The sequence below is a fragment of the Nannobrachium achirus genome (assembly GCF_963921795.1).
Source record: "Nannobrachium achirus genome assembly, chromosome: 3".
Taxonomy (NCBI): Eukaryota; Metazoa; Chordata; class Actinopteri; order Myctophiformes; family Myctophidae; genus Nannobrachium; species Nannobrachium achirus.
The window spans coordinates 31014005-31036416 of record NC_137812.1 but is presented as its reverse complement, the minus strand read 5'-3'; the positions used below and the strand labels follow the sequence as shown (position 1 = coordinate 31036416).

The following is a 22412-nucleotide window of genomic DNA, read 5'->3' as shown; positions in this document are numbered from 1 at the left end:
ATATCAATCATAAATGAAGAACACAACAGTGACCTTGTGACAAAGCAAATGCAGCTCAATGTTGTTCTCTCTGAATCGGCTGAATGACTAAAACAGGGGTCTTCAACGTTTTCAGGCCATGGACCCCTTGGTTGAGAGAGAGAGAGATGAAGCAGGGACCCCCACAACATAGATTGCATATAGTTTCGTTTGACCGCACAATCATCAGTGTATTTTGGATTCATGACATTTGTGTTTTCAGATAACCACTTGAGCTGTCATTACCTAATAAACTTGACCTTTTACTCTTTTCTTAGTCTGCTCTTTTTTCCCCCTGTGGTGGAATTCACATTCTCTCTGTAAGACGTAAATAAGAAGTGTCAGAGGCAAAGGCATAAGGTGGTGGTGGTTTAATAACAATGAATAGTACAAGTGATAACATGAACTCTACGAATTGTCGTAGAGTTCATGTTATCATGATTGATTAAGTAACGTCAATAACAGTAGTAGATATTATATTATCATGATTGATTATGAGTGACGTTAGTAAGAGTAGATTATGCTGTATCATGCATTGAAGACAACATGATGTACTGTACTGTAAGATGTTTTTCCTAGGTTGATAGAGATACGACAATTCGTAGAGTTCATGTTATCACTTGTACTATTCATTGTTATTAAACCACCACCACCTTATGCCTTTGCCTCTGACACTTCTTATTTACGTCTTACAGACAGAATGTGAATTCCACCACACCCCTCTACACCAAACCTCTTTGCAGAAAATAGCCGATCTACAAGCTCACAACGCTTGTAGATCTATTTTTGGCAACAGTTCTCAGAATATGGACACTAGGGTTCGAGTTGTTAATATGAAAAGGATTGGAAGATTTGGAGGACCCCCTGTAGTAACTCTGAGGACCCCCCAGGGGTCCCGGACGCCCTGTTGAAGACCCCTGGACTAAAAGATGACCAAAGACAAGCAGATGTGATGATATACAGTATATGTAGTCAGAGAGGAGACCATTGGTAACACATTTATATTGCTCAGAGTGCTCACCATTTATTCTTTTCTGTAAGTTAGGAAGACAGATGACAATCGTACCCAAGAAAACCTGTCTCAAAGCGACCTGGAAATCAAGGACTTAACTAAGCTCCAAATTAACAACAAAACAAGAAATGTTACTTTGCATTCAAAGATTAATCATTAATTGATTAAATACTTTGCTAATCTGCTTATAATACAAAGCATTGTGCTATGCCCGTTATACTATTTAGTACATCTAAACTATCACAAGGTGTTGCTTGATAAAACAGTATAAAATGTCATAGTATCTGAAAAAGAGTGGCGAATGGCACATGAATACAAATCATTACTATATATGTACAACATTTACAAGTCATGAAAATAATTCAGACACAGACTTTAATGCACCCTCAAGAACTTAAGTCAAGTCATAGTAACATCATCTTGAAAAAAATGTGTCTTCAAAAAGGCACAGACAGGAGAAAAGATGGACCAAACCATGCAGAATGAAACTTAACATCTTTTTGTGCAATGAAGCAAAACTCAAGTTTAGAGCAATTGTGTAATACAGCAGAATGTTTTCCCCCACCACGCCAAAACAATGCCCTCTGTAATACAGTAATGCAATACACACATACATGTATTAGAACAGTGGTCCTCAACCTTTTTAGGCCGTGACCCCCCAAATAATCATATTTTAACTGGGGACCCCCCTCCCTGATGAGCACTACGAGTTGAGGCATTACATTTCGTATAACACGGTTCTATTGTGAAAATAGCAGATCTACATGCTCACAACGCCTCGCGTTGTGAGGCATTGTGTGCATGTAGATCTGCTATTTTCACAATTTCTGCCTCTAATATTTGACAATTTGGCCACTTTTTGTCATTTTAGAGGTATTAAAAAGTCCTTAAAGTGTCACTTTAGAAATGTGCAGATACCCTCTGTACACTCAAACGTTACGTTGGTTTGTTTACTGTTGAGTGAGAAACCAATGTTGCACATTAAGTTAATCACCCCCCCCCCCTCCCCCCCAAATAATTTGGGGTCCCGACCCACAGGTTGAGAACCACTGTATTAGAACATACCATGACAAACCAAAGCGGTTCGTACACAAAAAAAAACAGCCTTTGAGACTTCACGGAAAGTGAATTGCTGAGTGATACATTCATGTTATTTACAGTATTATATGTGGAGCCACGGGGGCACAAACCACAACCTATATAAGCTTCAATTAATTCAGTGTTCTATTCCAGTCTTGTGTGAGTCTTCAGTGTACATAGTGTTGTACACCCTCGTGGTACCTCACTGCATATTGAGTTTTAGGTTAATCAAGTATAATTCTTTCTGTTGATTTCCTTTAGACAGTGATCCTCAAAGTGGATTTCAGGGACTCGCCAGGTTCCTTTATGGGGGTCTAAATTGACCCTTACAAGTCTGTAACTTTGACAGTGTTGCAAATGGAACCAAATGCACCCGTTAGGGTCCATTTGGTTACATTTGTACACTGCCAAAGTTAAGGGGAGACCTTCAAATTTTAAAGTTTGAGAACCACTGCCTTAAGACATACACTGAGGGGGTTCTGCAGTAAACCCTATTAAACTGGCTTTTTGAGATGTCCGATCCACACCAATGGAAATCCACAACACATTCTTTACATTCATCACATTTCTGTGCATCATTATTGTGTCTATTGCTACCGCACAGGCAGTGTACCATCAACAGCTCACTCTTTATCAGCATTTTGCATCCACAGAAGCAGAAGTAAACACTCCTTGTGTTTGCAGCTTCCGCTCTATAAAGTGACATTTTACACTTCCTCTTTTCCCCACAAACATCAAGCCACTCTATGTGTGTGTGTGTGTGTGTGTGTGTGTGTGTGTGTGTGTGTGTGTGTGTGTGTGTGTGTGTGTGTGTGTGCGTGTGCGTGTGTGTGTGTGTGCGCGTGCTGTGTGCGTGCGTGCGTGCCAGGGCACACGAGCGGAGCGGTGACAAAAGCCGCTCCGCACTCCAGAGGGCTCTTGTCCCACTCGCTCATCACTCTGGTCGGCCACAAAACGGCTCCACTCCGCTCGTTTGCCCTGGTGCATGCGTGTGTGTGTGCGTGTGTCAAGAAAACACACTGTTGAATTGATTGGCAATGCAAATGCTCCTGAAATATCCTGGAAGACATCATTTCAAGAAAGAACTTGACCTTCAATTAACCTTCTTTGACTTCATGACTCTTCTCTCCTTGGCCTTCAAGGCACATCGTCTGAACCCCCTCCTTGTCGGCAGGGAAGACCGTCTTAAAGGCATAGTTCACCCAGAAAATAACTTCTTCCCTATCGATTACACACCCCATGGAGACTTGAATTAATGGATATTTGTAGTTTTTTGTCGCATTCCTAAGCCAATCATTTTGATGACAGACAGCGGGGAGACTAGGAGATTTTTGTCTCCTTAGGAAACCACTGCTGCTCATCAAATTATTGAAAATGGCCATGAATTCAAGTCTGAAGGAGAACCATCCCTTTGATGATTTCTACCACTCTCCTTCAACTTCTAATTCATTGTGAGATGGTATATTTTCCCTCTCCTTCTAACCGTTTTCTTAATTCATTTTTGATAAACACGTACCTCTCTACTATACTTCATCGACATGCATTATTTCTATATCAATCCACATTAGGCCTTTTTCCACAAACAACTGAAATGACAAAACATAAAATAAAATAAACACAAAGGCAGGCCGTTTCAGATTCCTATTCTGTCCGGCTGTGTGCATATTCAGCATGCCAGCTTACATGTGGATCATGGTGTTTTCTAGCTCTGGTCCATAGCGTTAGTGGAGTTCTCCCTAACGCTATGTTCCCCTACCTCCCAAATCCTTGAAAAACCGGAAAACCCGCTTGTCTGGTCCGAAAATAACAAAAACTGTTTCGCCCCTCACCAAACCAAAGGTATCAGTGGACAGTTGAAAGCTTACTGGATGCAGTCTGGGTCCCCCACCACACACTTAAAATACATTTATAGGGTGAAATGAAAAATAATCCACCGGATGGATACTCCATTTCTCCTAATTGTTTTTTCTCCAATTTGTCGTCGCCATCAGGGCTCACTACTGCTGCGCAGGTCAGAGGACCGCATTAACAGAGGATTAGTCTCATTGGGTGTTATTCAGCTCTGTGACGTTGGAAGCGCCGTTTCGTAAAAACAGTCTTCAATCAGGAGAAGTGTCTCCATCAGGTGGATTATTTTCCATTTCGCCCTATAAATGTATTTTAAGCGTGTGGTGGGGGGCCCAGACTGCGTCCACTAAGTAGAGAAAGCTTTCAACTCCCCACTGATACCTTTGGTTTGGTGAGGGGTTGAGACGATCGGTTTTCCGGTTTTGCCAAGGAGATGCGGAGGTAGAGGAACATAGCTTTAGGGAGAACTCCACTAACGCTATGGAACAAAGCTAGGTGTTTTCCTACATTGTCTCTCTGGACATATAACACCTCATGAAACAACATCACACGGCTGTATTCCTGTTAATATATTAAAGTAGTTATGTCCAGTGTCCAGTGTATCTAGCAATGCCAACTATTTCAACATAAGAGTACCAGCACATTCCCAGGAATAATTCTCCAGTGTCGTCTGATGAGATCAAAGTTACTCCAATGGCCGCAAGAAACCATGGCGGCAGAACAGAACAGAAAACACAAATATGACCGATAAAGTTGACGAGTCGCAGTAGCATGACAGTCTGTCAGTCCGCGAGTTACTGAGAAACTCCCTTTAAGTTTAGTACTGAAATTCCAGCAAAAAAAAAAAAAGAAAATACTGAAAGAAGAGCTAATGTTCACCCCTTAACAGCAGAGGGCGATGTCTGTCCATTCATTTACTGTCACTAGTCCAGTGTTCCAGTGCTGCATTCACACTCCCTTTCCTCTCCCCCCCAGGCCCCCACAAATGGGGATTTCAGTTTCTGATCAGAAAACTAGACATGATCCTCATTCTAGCAAAATAGAATGACTCTCATTCTAGTCGTGTGACTGCTAGTTCTTGATCTCCAGGATGGAGGGGTTGTGGTCTAAGATGGAAAGGATGATCTTGTCCATGTACTGCCGCAGACGGAAATTGATTTCTTCCTGCTGCTTCAGGGCGTCCATTAACTAGAGAGATGGCAATGCATCAGATTAAACAGATTTCACATGGCTCGCCCTCGATCTATGACGACACGTAGCCTACTGTACTTCCATATGTTTGATCTGTATTGTTAGAAGTCTGCAGAGCATCGCAAACCAACATTTCACTGCACATAAGTGACAAATAAACCTTTTTTTTATATCTTGAATCGTACATTTGTTAGACGCCAATGGCCTAGTGGTTAAGGCGCATACCGCATATAAAAATCAAAAAGGGGTTTTGTGTTTCGAAAAAGCTAACAATGGCTAAGACAATAGCTAGGATACAGAATTATAGACTTATTAAACATTACCTTTATGAAAGTTCTTGATTCAAAATGTAAGAAACAAAAGTTGTATAGATCCTTCAATGATAGCATAAACCCAATGCATGCTCCTAGTATTTCAATCATACTACTCAGTGGCTATGTGTAAGATTTTGTCTTGTGCTGAGGTGCAGAATATAGAATAAATAAACATTTAATTTAAACGTTTCCATTTAATGACCGCAGTATGGGTTTTACCTGGTCTCTAGATGCGTTGTCTATCTCTGCAGCCAGAGACTGAGCCTTGGTCTGTGTGGCAAAAAGGTTCTTGGCCTCGAAAAGACTCAGGCTGAGGATCTGACCGTTCAACTCGTCATTCTGTTCCCTCAACTTCTGATTCTCCTGGAGTGAGAAGAGATGGAGACAAAAGGAGAGGGGAGAGGCAGTTAGCATCGTCTCCACAGTGACATCTAGAGGCTGCCCAGAGCGATGATGATGATGATGCCTGAGGTGCTGTTTTAGAATGGTTACTCCCAGGGGCGTCACAAGGGGGGGGAGTGAGACTGAGTTATTAGGGCCCAAGGTGGAGGGGCCTTAATTATCTTATATACTTTAGCTATTGAAAAATAGCAGATATACAAGCTCACAGTGCGGCACCGAGTGCCGTGCTGCAAGCTTGTAGATCTTTTTTAGTCGTGAAAATGTGTGCAAATCTTTGAATATATGTATTTGTAACTCAACTTTTGTAACTCAAATTTTGCTTCTGGCGGGTCCCTGGACCTAAATATTTTGAGATGGGGGTTTGTGGCCAAATACATATCATTCTGGGGGTCCTTCACATGAAAGATTTTGAGCACCACTGACAATTTTCACGATCTTTCAAAAATAGCAGATCTACAAGCTCGCATATATATCTGCTATTTTTCAATAGTTAAAGCACAAAATAATTGTGCGAGGGCCCAGAATTTGGTGCGACACCCCTGGTTACTCCCTTTGCTCCTGCCCAAACTCCTCCACACTCGGGTTAGTACTGCAGCGTCTGAAACTATCAAGCCTGCACACAGCAGTCACACTGCTCTCGGTACCACATCCAGCAGCAGACACAGCAACAACATACATCTATTCGGGCAACAACAACCCACAGGACAGAACGGGGAACGGGGGTTATGTGGTGTTATGTCACAAACAGGTCACCTGTGTTATTACTCCATGTGGCTCTCTATGTGCGTTTTCCACAGGTGTTACTTATGATTGCTCCACACAATGAAGTTGCCCCTGGGCACTGACAAGGGATCAGCTCTCCTGCCCCCACCTTCCCAACCTGAACCAAACTCACCCCCAAATCAATCAACCTCTAAAGCAGGGTTTCCAAAGTGGGTGCCGTGATGCCAGTCCAGGGGGTGCCTCAGAATAATCAGATGATATTTGGAATTCATTAATATCACTTCACTGTGCTTAGTAAAACAGACCTGATTTGCACTGTACTTGAATTCTTTTTCCATCTACAGCAAACTAACTCTCTTCACCAAAAATAGCAGATTTACAAGACGTTGTGAGCTTATTGATCGGCTATTTATGGTGAACCTTCTCCCCAGAGTAGGAATGCTGAGGTTCATGTGGTTAAAGTATGAAGTTACTTTCAGTCAGTTCTGAATAGAAACTTGTTTCCCCATGACATAGCCTACCGTACGTATGTCAGGTGGAAAGATGTGCATATTTATGTCGCTTGATATGATGTAAGATTCAAAAAATAATAATTCAGGGGTGCCGTGGATGAAACAGGTTTTTTTTACAGGGGTGCCCTGAGTCAAAAAAGCTTGAAAACCCCTGCTCTATAGGGCAAGTTCACTCTACTTCGTTATAATTAGTTAGTGGTTAAATCGGGAAGTTCAAAGTTTCACAGGATTTTACCATTGCACCGGGACGGAGCCGTGCCCCAGCCAGCACCAGATGCTGGAATTCAGGAGGGAGAAAGTCCTGGGATGCAAAGCGCTGGACAACACATACATACATACAAAGATTACGTGTTTAAGGTCATGAAGTTCAGCCTTCACTTGCTTGATGTAACATGGCAGCACACTCGCTATGTACACGGCATAACATTGACATTTCAAATAAAGGCCGGTTCTAAATGTTGACCGGTAGCAATTACATCAGGAAAAGATTAAAGAGCGTTGAAAAAAAGGAGGAAAGACGGACAGACAGACAGAGAGAGACCGAGAGAGAGAGAGAGAGAGAGAGAGAGAGAGAGAGAGAGAGAGAGAGAGAGAGAGAGGGGGGGGAGAGAGAGAGAGACAGAGAGACCGAGAGAGAGAGAGAGAGAGAGAGAGAGAGAGAGAGAGAGAGAGAGAGAGAGGGGGGGGGAGAGAGAGACAGAGAGACAGAGAGACAGGTGGATAATATTAAGAGAAGAGAGATACCAGCAGCTAATCATCATAGTCAGATTAGTCACACAATATAATACACAGACTCTGCAAGACTGGCTATTTCACTGGACAACATCACAAGGTTCAACAACAGCATTCTTCCACTTGAAACAGAAACTGCTTTGAGTTATGTTGTGGAACTGTGCATTTCAGTTGAGAAGCTGTGACCAGTAGAGAGTTACCTGGCTGATATTGAAAATGCAGTTATTTCAATTCAATGACTGTATGCTCGCTATGAGGAACCAGATTAACTGCCTACTTCCCAGTCAACAAAGGCTTCAGTCTTCAGTGTAAAACATTATGCTGCAAGATATCCATGTCTTACAAAAACCATGCTCTTCTGATCTCTTATCTCTAATGTTTACTTTACTAGGTCTGTTCACTTAGTGGGAACTGGAAACAACAGCAAAAAAAAAAAAAAGCATTTAAGTGCCTTTGGGATCTTGACTCTTGGCAACCATTTATCTTGAGACAATGTCACCCTACGTATGCGTTTTATAAAGGTAAGCGTAAAGCTTTTCAATGTTGGCATAAATGTTACAGATATAGTAGTGTGACAGAAATTATGTTTCTTGAGCGATTTAAATGATGGTCATGTGGTTCATGACCATACATGTAATGTTTTTTTTTTTCTTCTTTTTTTTTAATCTTTAATAGTTTTTTACTGAATAGGTGCTTGGTCTACCTACATTTTTCATAGATTAATATTTCTATGCATTTGATGTATTGATGTTGCGTCTGCTAAATGCCTAAATTGTAAATTGTTTAAGAGCAGTCCGGGGAACCTCAGGTGTCCCCATCCAAATGAGGAGCAGTATCCTTTCATCATAATTAAAATCACTAGATAATCATTACACAACAAAAATAAATGAATATTTCACTATTCTAACAATATGTTTAAATATCACTGTTATTAGCTATTCCTCAGACATTCAGAGAATTTAATTCATAAGATTTCTTTTTTTTTTTTATGTCAGGGTCCTCCAGGATATATTAATTTGTAACCATGTCCTTATGGAAGTCAGTCCTTATGGAAGTCAATCCCCAGCCTAGTCACCACATGTCCAACAACATCAACAGAAGTTGACTGTGTTTGAGCAGGGCCGGTGCGTCCATACAGGCGAACCAGGCAGTTGCCTAAGGCGGCAGTTAGTAGAGGAGCCCCGAGTGGGAGGATGTAGCACCTCTGTTCTACTCCTGCCATTCAAAAACTCCCGCTGACAGGCGCCAGCCCAGCCCGTTGGAGCCGCTAGTGCAGTGACAAAGATCGCCCTCCCTGCTGCCCGGCTTCCTTCCCCTGAACAAGGCCAATCGTGTTTGTGTGACTGTGTAGACCAGTGTTTCTCAACCACTGTGCCTGGGGACCTTTGGTGTGCCCCTGAGAAGGGTCAAGTGTGCCCCTTGAAACTGCTAGAAAGCCAGTATTGTATTTATCATTTTAAAAATGATTTGAACTAGTGAAAACAGCCGATCTACAAGCACAAACGCCTCGCAGTGCGAGGCATTGTGTACAAATTTGAAACTTGGAGATACAAGGTTTCTTCCCAACAGTGACGATATTTACACCCCTGTATTATGTTGGTGTGCCCATGGATTCTTGGGACATGAAAATTGTGCCCATGCAGAGAAAAGCCGCTCTCCGCTCGAATTCTGTTGGGGCCGCGTGCCAAATATTTCGCCTCGCAGCACAGAGCACACAAGAGATTCTCTGCGCTCCCCGACCAGGATTTCACTCTAATGTCTGTCATCCACACAAATTATTTTGTATAAATACATTGTGTCAGTTAATGTTATATCACCAGCCAGTCAAAGGATATGATTCAAAACACAAGTGAAAGGTTTTTTTTTTTTTTTTTTTTGGCTGAATGAACCACACTCACCTCGAGTAGCCCCCATCTCTCGAATGTGGTGATTAATCAATAAGAGAACGGCGTTCAAGCCACAGAGCTTTCCATGTTGGTATCATAGAGGTATAAGAACGACATCTTTTCACTCTTTTTGCAGAGGAAAAGTTATTTTCCGCACTACTGCCCTGACGGTTGACAAAAGTTTGCCACGGGACGGGTAGTTCATGCGTACGTACGTTTTAATCGGGTTTAATACGTCGGGTTGGGTGTTGTCTGCTAGCCTACGGACAGGGAGAAAGAACAGACACCAAACGGACCAAACGGAAGAAATCTCTCTCTCCCTCCATTTCTAGTGTCGACCTGCGTCCTTATGTATCACTATGCACGATACTTAAGACTGCTGTGGTGGACACGGACAGGTACTTGACCCCTGTGCCACACGAGTATGGCCCTTCTCTTCGCGCGTGTTTTATATAAATATTTTAAAATCTTTTTAAAGCCATGGTGACCATAGTTGTACTGCTGTGTGCGGCGAGTGTTGAGTTGTACCTGTTTGAGTCTCTTCACCTCATGCTCCAGCTCCATCTCCCTGGTTCGGTAGGTGACGTCCGACAGGCTGGAGGAAGAGCTGCGGCCGCGGCCGGGCTTCTCCGTCTCCAGCTTGAACAGCTGAAGGTGCTCCAGTTCCCGACGCAGGTCCTCAATCACCTGCACACATACACACGCACGCGCGCACACACACACATACACACACACACACACAGGGAAAAGGAGGAATGTTATGTAAGGTCAGTGCAGTATTCTTTTGGTTGCAGTGGTGCGGTGCGGAAGTGGAAGTAATTGTGTGTGTGTGTGTGTGTGTGTGTGTGTGTGTGTGTGTGTGTGTGTGTGTGTGTGTGTGTGTGTAGGCATGTATCTGGACTAAGTCCATGAGTCACTTTACCTGCAGTGAGGGAAGTCATGAAGGTGATAGAAATAGAGAGAGAGAGAGAGACAGAGAGAGAGAGATAGAGAGATGTAGTGTGTGTGTGTAGGTGCCGGCGGGTGTCCACATACACGCATTAGTGTATGCCTGTGTGCTCCTGCATCTCTATCCTGGTGAGGACCAAATATGTGTTTTCAATGGAAGGTTGTGTGTGTGTGTGTGTGTGTGTGTGTGTGTGTGTGTGTGTGTGTGTGTGTGTGTGTGCGTGCGTGCGTGCGTGCGTGCGTGCGTGCGCGTGCGTACATTGGCCATTTTGTCTCACCTCTTGCATTGCCTCCTTGTCCTTCTGGAACTGCTGCCTGTTTTGTCTCAGTTTGTCCATCATCTTTCTGTAGAGGTCCATCTCATCCTTCAGACGCAGACTCGTGTCCTCTAGCTTGTCCGTCATCCTCTGCTTCTCCTGACAACAGACAAACACACATCTTACTGCTTGGATTTATTTTCACAAGGTCGCTCGCCTCCACGAATAAAGTTACAGACTGGGTTGTGTGTTTTTCCCCTTTCTATTTGTTTGTTTGACTGTCAGCAAAATAACCTGAGAACAGATGGCCAGACCTCCAGAACACGTTGCAGTTATGCTTCAAAAGAGGAAAGAGGCGGCACTGCTCGTAGCCGCGTTGCAAACAGTACGTTGATGATAAACAACCAACGTTTTGAACAGACAAAGACCTTTGTCTGGTCAAAACGTTGGTTGTAAAATAGAGGGTATGCATCATATGCCACTCAGCGCCACTCAAGCCATCATATGCCACTCAAGCGCTCGTTGGGAAACTCCTCCAGACTCCTCCTTTGCCACTCAGTAGGCGTTCCTGCATAACATTCCCGGGTATGATGTCACATCAAGTGTATACCCTGTTTGCAACGTCAGTCACCCTGTTACCTACAGTGTACACTTTAAGTACTGTTGGTTGGTTTATCAGTTTAGAACTTTCAAGTGAGAACTGGTTGCAGGCTTGCAGCTTATCACAGGTTACACGCTTGCTTTTATCTGCCATACATTTTATCTACCACGTTTCCACACCGTTAAATACATGAGAACAAGAATTTCACTGCCTGCTGCTGTAGGGTTGTGCATGTGACAATAAATCACTTTGATATGCTTACTGTGCATACTAAATGAATGTATACACTACAGTACATCTTGTGCTATAATTCATGCTCACACATACAAATACATATATGCTCACATGCACACACGCACGCGCGCACGCACACACACACACACACACACAAAAGTAAAACACGTACATGCACAAAAATATACATTCGTGTTACATACACATTTCCATTTAGTGCCATAAAACCAAATGTCATACTGAGGGAGGCTGAACATGGCTGCTGTCTGAGAATAGAAGTGTTGTTCACAACTCAACCCGGATCTAACACCTTCTCTAAAACACTACTCCCTCTCCCTTTCAAACAACTCATTAATTAATTGGCTTTCTCACTCTTGCCTTCTCTATCTCTCATGTCTTGTTTGTCAGTGTACTGTATGTATGTGTGTGCACACTAATTTGTTCCTGAGAATTATTTTGACTATCAGGGACACAATCACTGGACTAACAAGACTGTGTTGACAGTATGTGAATACAGGAAAGCCGGACTAGACACTGTCTGTGTTAAAGAGAAGGCGGCACGATAAAAAAGACACGTGAGAATATACCGAGTGACTATACCGAACCCCCAGGACTGTGGAGCTGCCGTGTCCTGGTGTTCAAATCTTGTATTGCAGGACTTCCTCATTTAAAACGCTTTCTGCGCTGAAATACTAGAGCAGGGTTCCCCAATTAGTTTTCCCCAAGGGCCGAATGATGACTAGGTTACCAAGCGAGGGCCACAACATTGCAGGGGGCGACGGTGGCGTTCCCTCTACTCCAGCAACAGTTCAGATATCGTCACTGTCGGGCAGAAACCTTGTATCTCCAAGTTTCAAATGTGTACGTTTTTTGGTAAAGCCAAAGCCCTGCTTCATCATACAAGACCATCACACAAAAGTGACAAAACTAGTGAAAACAGCAGATCTACAAGCACACAATAGACGATAGATACAAAACAAACGGTTTTGGAATACAAGGTTTCCATCCGACAACGACGATATACTAGTGTTGTTGCTGCTCTTATACCACCATTATTGCTGTGGTTGGTGGGGGCCAGACAGTAGCCTCCCGCCTATTGGGGAACCCCGTACTAGAGGGTCTGCTCTATGACCAAAACCTTAGTTGGTCAAGTGCGGAAGAAGAGGGTACATTGAAATGAATAGATGGGGGCTGGGCCGTCCATTCTCTAGTTTTTATATATACAGTAATTCTATGTGGTCTCTATACAAACATAATTGCCCCATGATCGAGTGAGGGTGATCTGTGCTAGATGTACTCCTACTCTACGGGCTGGGTAGCGCCTGTCAGTGGAGAACGTTGGACGGGACTCCTCACTGGCAGGTGAGCCAGTATACGGTACAACGGCAAGTGGAAAACACAGAAATTGTGCAACCAAGTATAAATCAATCAGACTTTTACCTCGTCTAGTTTCTCTGTCTGCTGCTTGAGCCGGCACATGCTCATAGTCATGTCACTGTTGTCGTCCTCCACCTGCTGAAGTCTACACACACACACACACACACACACACACACACACACACACACACACACACACACACATTGGAAGGTCAATGGTTCAACCCCCGCATGTTGATAATCTATATACATCAGAGGTTGCGTTAGTCCAGAAATTGCCGGTTTTGTCTGTTTTTTTATGGCCAAGACCAAATAAAATATAATAAAAAATAATTCCCTCCGGACATCCTGACCGATTAAAAAACACACAGTAATTTATTATTATCACCATCTGTAAATCACATTTCAAATGTGCCTCTGTAGAATGTAGTTGTCTCTCTCTCTCTCTGTCTCTCCCTCTCTCTCTCTCTCTCTCTCACTCTCTCTCTCTCTCAGCAAACTCAGAGACACTCTGTTTCGCAGGATAAGACTAGTAGGCTTCTGAGGAGTTCTGTGTGGAAGTAACTGCCACAGAAAATGTAATGAATACACAAAGTTCTTCTTACTCAAGAACTATGCACACGCATTTCATTGAAGATGAGACAACAGCTGTCCATTTCAGCATCAGGTCGCGTAGCGTGATTAAACCAATGCATGCACGGTCTCAACCCGTCACAAACATCACTTGAATTTAAGAGACTGTAGTAGCATACGGACGTGTGTGTGTGTTTCTCACCGGTTGTTTAGCAGTTCTATCTGTGTGTTCTTGTCTCTCTCCATCTTATTGTAAGCCTCCCTGTGGCGTCTCAGCTCCTCCACCATGCTCTGCTCTGAACGAGTCTCCTGGTCTTTCAGCAGCTCCTCCAACTCATTCACTCTGAGAGAACATGAACACAGGCTACATCAGTGTTTCACTCTGAGAGAACATGAACATAGGCTACATCACATACTGGAGTGTAGATCAGCGGTCTTCCCTTTACTCTGACAGTATACAAATGGAACCAAATGGACCCGTTAACACAGTGTTTCTCAACCTTTTTTCTGCATGGGCACACTTTTCATGTCCCAAGAATCCATAGGCACACCAACATAATACGGGGGTGTAAATATCGTCACTGTCGGGAAGAAACCTTGTATCTCCAAGTTTCAAATTTGTACGTTTCTTCGCAAAGTAAAGCCCTGCTTCATCATACAAGGCTGTCGCACAACAGTAGTGAAAACAGCAGATCTACAAGCACACAACGCCTCGTGGTGCGAGGCGTTGTGTGCTTGTAGATTGGCTGTTTTCACTAGTTTAAATCATTTTTAAAATGTTAAATACAATACTGGCTTTCAAGCAGTTTCAAGGGGCACACTTGACCCTTCTCAGGGGCACACCAAAGGTCCCCAGGCACAGTGGTTGGGAAACACTGGGCTAATCACATACTGGAGTGTAGATCAGTGGTCTTCCCTTAACTCTGACAGTATACAGTACAAATGGAACCAAATGGACCTGTTAACATTTGGTTCCATCTATCTGCATGTTCATTTGCGCAGGTAGGCCTATGCCCTGTGTGCACAATCTGCACATATTCCAGTCTACTTACACACCTAGAATTTGAAACCAGACACCTGCATCACAATGTTTGCTGTGACCATCTTCAAATAAGAAATTAGGATAGCACTGGTCCATAGCGTTCTAGAACACTATGGACCAGTGAATATGTGTGATGTTGGGCGTACAAACAGACACAGGGCAAACGTCATGCTCACTTCACAGCGTGTGAAGTGAGCTGTGTTTTTATGAGTTAATTTCATTAAGCGTCCCGCATAGCTTGGCCAAAGTGACAAAAACTTTGAACGCTTTGTGCCAAGATGTAGGCCAGATGTAGAGCCCGTGCTCTAGATCTGAACACTTGTGCCATTCCCGAACTAGTTTGTATAATGTCAGAGTTACAGACTTGTAAGGGTCAATTTAGACGCCCCCCTAAAGGAACCTAGAGAGTCCCTGGAATCCACTTTGAGAACCACTGCCACTGCCGAGTTAAAGATTTATTGATGGTTAAAATATGGATGCAAGCCATTGTTCTGAGTGACACAGATATAGATTAGATATAGGGTTTTCTTTACCACAAGGGAAAACAGAAAAACGAGAGCAACACTCTCTTAGAAAAATGCACCCTTGCTCTCAATGAAATGTAGGCTACTAGCGGCAACGCATTTACCTACTGTAGAATGTACAAAGGGAACTGTTAGGAAAATGTGTCACAGCAGGAGAGAGATATGCATTGTTTAGCTCTCTACATAATGTAATGTAGTACAGTACGTTGCAACAGTGGAGAAACCACAAGCTTCCGCAGTCGAGCTACATTATTAACACAGTGCACACAGTAGTGTATAAGGAGGGGGACTTCCACAAGTGCTGCTGTAATGTAGACCACTGTTTCCCAAACAGTGGGTCGGGACCCGTTTGTGGGTCACAGACAGATTCTTATGGGTCCCTTAATTTTTGGTTTCCTACATTTTGTTTTTAATTATTATTATTTCAAAACATAAAAAAAAAAAACATTACCAAAAATGTTTTTTTTTCTCCACTAACTAAAAACAAAGTTAAATTATTTTTTCAGTAATTTCATGAAGAAATCAAAGAAAATTCAAAGAAATTCCTTAAATTAGAGCACAAATGTTTAAGAAGTAGTGAAAATAGCCGATCTACAAGCTCACAACGCGACGCTTTGCATCGCGTTGTGAGCTTGTAGATCTGCTGTTTTAACTACTGTAGTTTTGGGTCCTGGGCAAACGTTTGATTTATTTTTTTGGGTCACAAGCTAAAAAGTTTGGGAACCACTGATGTAGACGGTTTCATTCAAACACTTTCATGTCACTACAGTAGGTAGAATTATGACATACACCATGAAGTTGGATTTACAAGAAAGAACAACTGAATTCTGAGATATCGTGTTATAATTACAAGAAAGAAAAACTAGCTATAATGCAAGAGGGGAAAAAAAGATTCAGGCCTTTTTATTTAAATTCGTCCAGTAGTGGAAATGGGCTTTGAGCCATAAGCGACAAGACAAGAAGAGTCAAAAGACAAGACAGATTCTTCTTGTTTGTCACGTGCGTGTATGTGTGTCCTCTTATTGTACCTGTGCACAAGTTGTGTGTTCTCCTGCTTTAGCCTGGACTTGAGATCACCATTCACTAAACTGTCACTCTCCAACTCCGCTACTTTCCTCTCCAAGAAGCTCACCTGGCAAAGAGAGAGCGGGGAGGGAGAGAGTGAGAGAGACAGAGATATTGAGAGAGAGAGAGAGAGAGAGAGAGAGGGTACAGAGTTTAGAGTGTGACATTCAGTGATGGAGTATATTTGGGAATAAGGGGCAAGGCTCAGAACTTATGTTTAAATTAAGTCAGACTACTAGTGAAACATATATCACCAGTGACTTAGAAAGAAGACAACTGTGCTCAGTTGAGAGTACTTTGCAGATTCAAAGGCTTACCCGAAGTACTGTTTGTGGCCTAGATGTTCCCCACACTTCATTTATTTTGGTATTCCATTGCTCTGGCTATACTACCCTAAGGTAAACTTTGTTTGAAAAGTAGAAGTTAAACACTTTAGTATTTCTTTTGATCTGGTTAAGGGAATATTATGCAGAACTAGAAAAGAAAATTTCTAAGAAATTTTAAGTGTGCCTGCAGCTCGCAAAGTGTGTGCAACCTTGTATAGCAGTTGGTGTTAGCATTAGCATTTTTGCATTAACATTAAGATCATTATTAGAATTTTTAACATTAGCATTTTTATCATTAGCATTAGCGGTTAGCCGTTGGGACTGTGGGACCGCCCACTGAGTTTGAGACCAGTAACGTGTTGGGAAGTGGAGACATGACTGTTTAAAGCCCAGCCAATAGGAAGGCAGAGGGGGCGGGGCTTAAGCAATTACAGATAATTCCTATTGGCCATGTAAGTACACACAGCGAGTTTCGAGACGGTACCATGCTGCAAACTGGAGATATAGCTGTTGAAAGCTCAGCCAATAGGAAGATAGGGGCGGGGCTTAATAGGGCGGGGCTTAAGTATTAAGTCCCTATTGGCCGTTTAAGTCCAGACACCAAGTTTCAAGACGGTACCATGCTGTGAACTGGAGTAGTGGCTGTTTAAAGCCCAGCCAATAGGAATACAGAGGGGGCGGGGCTTAATCAATTACAGCTCATCCCTATTAGCCGGAAAAAGACCAAAGTTGTGTGTGCATTTTAAAGTTTAAATCACGTTGCTAGGCAAAAGTATGGCAGAGTTATGTGGCGCCAAAGTTTCTGTTTTTTTTTTTCGAGTCCCCCATTCAAAGTCAATGGGGGTTTTTGCACGTAGTTTTTTAAGAATTACGTTGCCATGGTAACACTGATCGGAAAGAAAAGTAATAGCACACCATTCCCGGGCCGAGCCGCACGTTTTGATGTATATATTGCGGGGGTGGTGTAAATCGTGCGGCAGTTATTACGTGCCGAAATTTGCGGGAAGAAGATTGTGAACTAAGTATGGCGGATTACAATAAGTGTTTTGCCATTGCATTGCATGGCAGGCACACTTAACTAGATTTTCAAAGAGGTGCGTTTTCTCTTGGCTAAATTCCTTTAAAAAATACAAAATTCTCTGAGGAGAAGACAAACCCCCTAGAACAATGTAATGTGTACAGTATATGGTGAACTTTGTTTTTGTATATGAAGGACCCCCAAATAGTCACAGCCGCTGGTGGGCCCCCCTCCCACCCTTGATATGAAATGGTTTTACAATTTTCACAATTGTTTTATTGTACAGCAACGACATAGCCTAAAATGAATCATCTAAAATTAATTTAATTTCACATAAATAAATAAAAACCATCAAATCCTCAGTGAGAGTCCTTTTATACTCCCCTTTCACTGTGTAGTGATTTGAAGATGTGTAGGCCGACATAAACACTTGAATTTGGCATGAAGGGCAAATACTCAACCTGTGGTCTGGGGCCCACTGGCGGGTCGTGAGGGAATTGCAAGTGGGCACCCAAATAATTGGCAAAACACTACAGTGTTAATGATAACAATATATTAAAAAGTGATACCGGTGAATAAGAACCTAAAGTATACTACGTTAGTTCCATTGATTCAAGGTGGAACACAATCGTTGATCATTAAAATAAACATGCTTTGAAAATGCACTTGACACCTGGCCTGGCTCCAGCCCCTGAATCACTAAAGCAGGGGTCTTCAATGTTTTCAGGCCAGGGACCCCTTAGTTGAGAGAGAGATGAAGCGGGGACCCCCACAACCTTTTCATAGATTCCACATAGTTTCATCGTTTGACATCACAATCATCAGTTTATTTTGGATTCATGTCAATTTGTGTTTTCAATACTTAATAAACTTGACCAGTCTGTACTTAGTCTTTTCTTTTTCCCTACACCAAAGCCTTTTGCCGAAAATAGCCGATCTGCTATTTTTGGCTAAAGTTCTCAGAATATGGACACTAGGGTTCAAGTGGTTAATATAAAAAAGGAGAAAAGACTTTCTATCACTCAAAGATTTGGAGGACCCCCTGTAGTAACTCCCCGGACCCCCTGTTGAAGACCCATGCACTAAAGCCATGCTTCAGGGGTCTGGTGACGCTGTCGAAGGCGGGGGTTAAATGTAACCGGCCCAAATGGGGATGATCCAGTATGAACCAATCGCCAAAGAATCCCACTTTGGCCACGCCCCCGTCTCAGAAAACGCCTGCACTGAGAGGGCTTTCAGACTGAATAATGGAGTGAAACGAAATGAAAACACAGGCTACGTGACACACCCACCTGACCACAAGTGGTCGGATGCTTTCAATATTTTCAAGTGGGCCCTGATCTAGAAAAGGTTGAGAGACACTGCTGTACCTGAAAACATGTTACGATCGATGATCAACTACCAATTTACTTTACTTTTGAGTAAATGCTGCAGACGCACTTCCCATGAGCATCTGTACTGTGCTACTAGCTAAAAAAAGGAGGCACGGAACATAATGTTCACAGACATGCACACACAAACACAACACGCATACAAACACACACTCAAGAGACATACAGATGTGCACGCCACAATACATACAGTACCTTCTCGTTGATGTCGATGTCACAGGAGTCGATGCTGTCTCTGAACAGATCCTCTGTGCTGCCGTTGCTACTGCTTAAGTTGCTATTCTGGAGCAGCTGCCTGCTCGAATAAACGCACACACACACACACACACAGACACACACACACACACACACGCTTAGAGAGAGGAATCTGTGCAGAACAAGGCCAGGTGAGATGCAGCTGGTCCTGCGTGTGTGTGTGTGTGTGTGTGTGTGTGTGTGTGTGTGTGTGTGTGTGTGTGTGTGCGCGTGCGCGCGCGTGTGTGTGTGTGTAAGACAGAGTGTCCTGCACAGACTGCCGCAGGATGACAGGGAAGTAGGACTGTGTGTCCATGAGCTGTGGCTAGCAGAGGAGTTGGATCTATTATATTAAATGTGCACACACACGCACGCACACACACACCCAGGATACACCCACATTGATTTTGATCAAATACATCCTGCATAGACAAACTTACTAGCATGACAGGAAGAAATACTCATACATGCGCACACGCGCACGCACGCACACGCACACACACGATACACACACACACACACACACACACACACACACACACACACACACACACACAGTGTCACTATAGCTACCCTTCTTAAATCTAATGGAATGACTTCACAGCGTGCAAGCGTCCATTCAATTACCGAGATTACTGATAAAAAAAAAGACACAGGAGGGGACAGGAGAGGTGAGGAGAAGAAAGGAGACAAAGGGGACATGAAGTGAAGAGAAGAAAAGACACGTCGAAAGGCAGAGGAGGAGAGAAGGAGCCGAGAGGAAAGGAAACAGAGGAGGGAGACAATAAGGGGCTGGCAGGCTGCAGCAGGGAAGAGTAGACAGAAAGGACAGGAGAAAAGAGGGCTGGGCACAGTTAACAAACCCCTCATATAGAATTCATAGATCAGGATTGTCTGGCAGACCACAATAACTCACTGGGAAGGGAGGGAAATTAGGACAGAGACTTACACTGGGTCCACCGTTACTGTGACTACGCAGTCAAATCCTCTGTGTTATTTTAACACATGTGGGTAGGGCTGTCACGATGATGACATTTTATATGACGATTAATTTTCACTCAAATAACTGCGATTAACGATTTAATTGTGTTTTTGTCGTTGACAATCACATTTCTGTTTGGCTTTTAGACTTTGAAGTTGCACATGGTAGATATGACACATAACCTAAATGTACAAAGAAATTACTGACATATTTGACAACTTCATACTTAAAAAAGAACATTGATAGATCACGACGGGTTGTGAGCTTGTAGATCTGCTATTTCCACTATATTTTACTTAAAAAAAATATATATGAACATTTTTCAACATGGAAACGATTATGACGATTATGAAAAATAATCGCGATTATGTCAAATAATCGCGATTGGACGATTATGTAATAATTGTGACAGCCCTACATGTGTGTAAGATTTTAACCAAATAGACCAGGGGTCTTCAACGCTTTCAGGCCAAGGACCCCTTAGCTGAGCGATAGATGAAGCAGGGACCCCCAACTACGTATTGTATAAAATTACGTTGCAGATTAAAAATGTTCATAGATTTCTTAGATAGCTTAGACAGTTTGAAAGCACTGTCATCATGCTGGAGTAATGTGTATTTTCAGACATTTAACCACTTGAACCGTCAAATACTTTAGCTCTTCTTCACCCTCTACAAACCTCTTTGCCAAAAATAGCCGATCTACAAGCTTACAACGCCTTTGTCTAATGTTCCACAGAATAGGGGTGCTAGGGTTCAAATGTAAAAAACATGTTCCTATTACACAAAGATCTGGCAGCCCCCCTGTAGTAACTCTGATTGATTGATTGATTGAAGAATTTATTAGAAGTTTGCAATAGAAAAAAGTACAGTTTCATGACAGTACAAATCGCTGGTACAAGGTCAACTAAAAGGAGATCCTAGAAAGCCGAGGCTTATTTCCACAGGAACCACACTTTAAGTATCTCATATAACATTGAAAGACAGACGGATAGAACATAGTACTTTATCTAGGATAATATCAGTTTCAAAAGCATAACATCAAATACATAAGAATGCAGAAAAAATAAAAATAAAAAGGACCCCGTAGGGATCCCGGACCCCTGTTGAAGACCCCTGAAATAGACCATTTGGTTACATGTGTATACTCTCTGAGTTACACATGGATAAATCAACTCTGTAAGGTTTTACTGTGTACTGCACCAATCTGCAATGCACTCGCACTGCATTTCAACATGCACACAGGCTAATTAGCAGGTTACAGCGCTTATATGGTTGCCAGCTGAGAAACATCACTGCAGAAAACACCAAGGGACCTCTACACAACACAATCATAAAGTCTTTAGTGACCTTGCAGCCAAGACAAATAGTTCTCCAGTTCTTTTAATTAGCTTTGTTACTAATTAACTAGGCAATTCCATGCCCAGGGAAGCCGGTTCATGACTGGTCATGATGTCACCCTGACAACCAACCAACAACCAATAACACCACAGGGTTCCAAGTCCATCCAGGTTATGGGACTGCAGCCACCATGACTACAGATCCCATAGCCTGTGGCAAAGATTCTACTAAACAGCATACATTTTGGAAAAGTGAAGAATCAGCTTTGTCAATCCCTGCATATGCCAGCTGTCAATGAGCCAACTGTCAATCAATGCCCATGTGCAAGTTCAGTTCCATTGAACTTGATCTGTTAACTAGAAAAATATTGTTCCTTCGAAACAATTGTGGGCTCGCTTCTAGCCGGAAAACAATGGCTATAAAAGTACAAAATGTCAAGATCGCAGGCAGTGCTCTCTTTGACGTTACTGACGTCAAAGATTGGTCCATTTTTTCCAAAAATGTTATGCAAAAGTTGACCCGCTGGTGGCGCTATAACAGGCCAATGATAGAAGGGTGGTATCTGTTCCTTGACCTATTGGGAATGTGCTTGCAAGATTTCACGCACATCCCAGGCTGTGTTCATGATTTGAGGTGTTTTTGGCTTTGGCCACTTTATCGCTGCTTGCAGCTATATTTATTATTATTATTTTATTATTTTATTGTATGCACTTCATAGGCATGTTAGATAAAGGTCCTTAGATTGCGTGTAGAATGTTTCATGCAAATTGCTAAAAAGAAAT

General features: G+C 42.7%; 1 protein-coding gene across 2 annotated transcripts in view; it reads right to left on the bottom strand.

Annotated features, from left to right (window-relative positions):
* Nucleotides 1-863: 863 nt before the first annotated feature.
* rab11fip4b (RAB11 family interacting protein 4 (class II) b) overlaps nt 864-22412 on the bottom strand; it is a 47385-nt gene continuing 25836 nt past the window's right edge. Inside the window, exons 6-13 of one of the 2 annotated variants that reach the window (XM_080721918.1) lie at nt 19270-19369; nt 16303-16406; nt 13911-14051; nt 13199-13280; nt 10945-11082; nt 10265-10405; nt 5683-5826; nt 864-5146 (exon numbers count right to left, since the gene is read on the bottom strand). In XM_080721918.1, coding sequence (XP_080578044.1) covers nt 5030-5146; nt 5683-5826; nt 10265-10405; nt 10945-11082; nt 13199-13280; nt 13911-14051; nt 16303-16406; nt 19270-19369 — 967 coding nt within the window. In that variant the 3' untranslated portion in view covers nt 864-5029. Of the gene's footprint in view, nt 5147-5682; nt 5827-10246; nt 10406-10944; nt 11083-13198; nt 13281-13910; nt 14052-16302; nt 16407-19269; nt 19370-22412 lie in introns of both variants that reach the window. The other variant, XM_080721917.1, reaches the window with a different exon arrangement.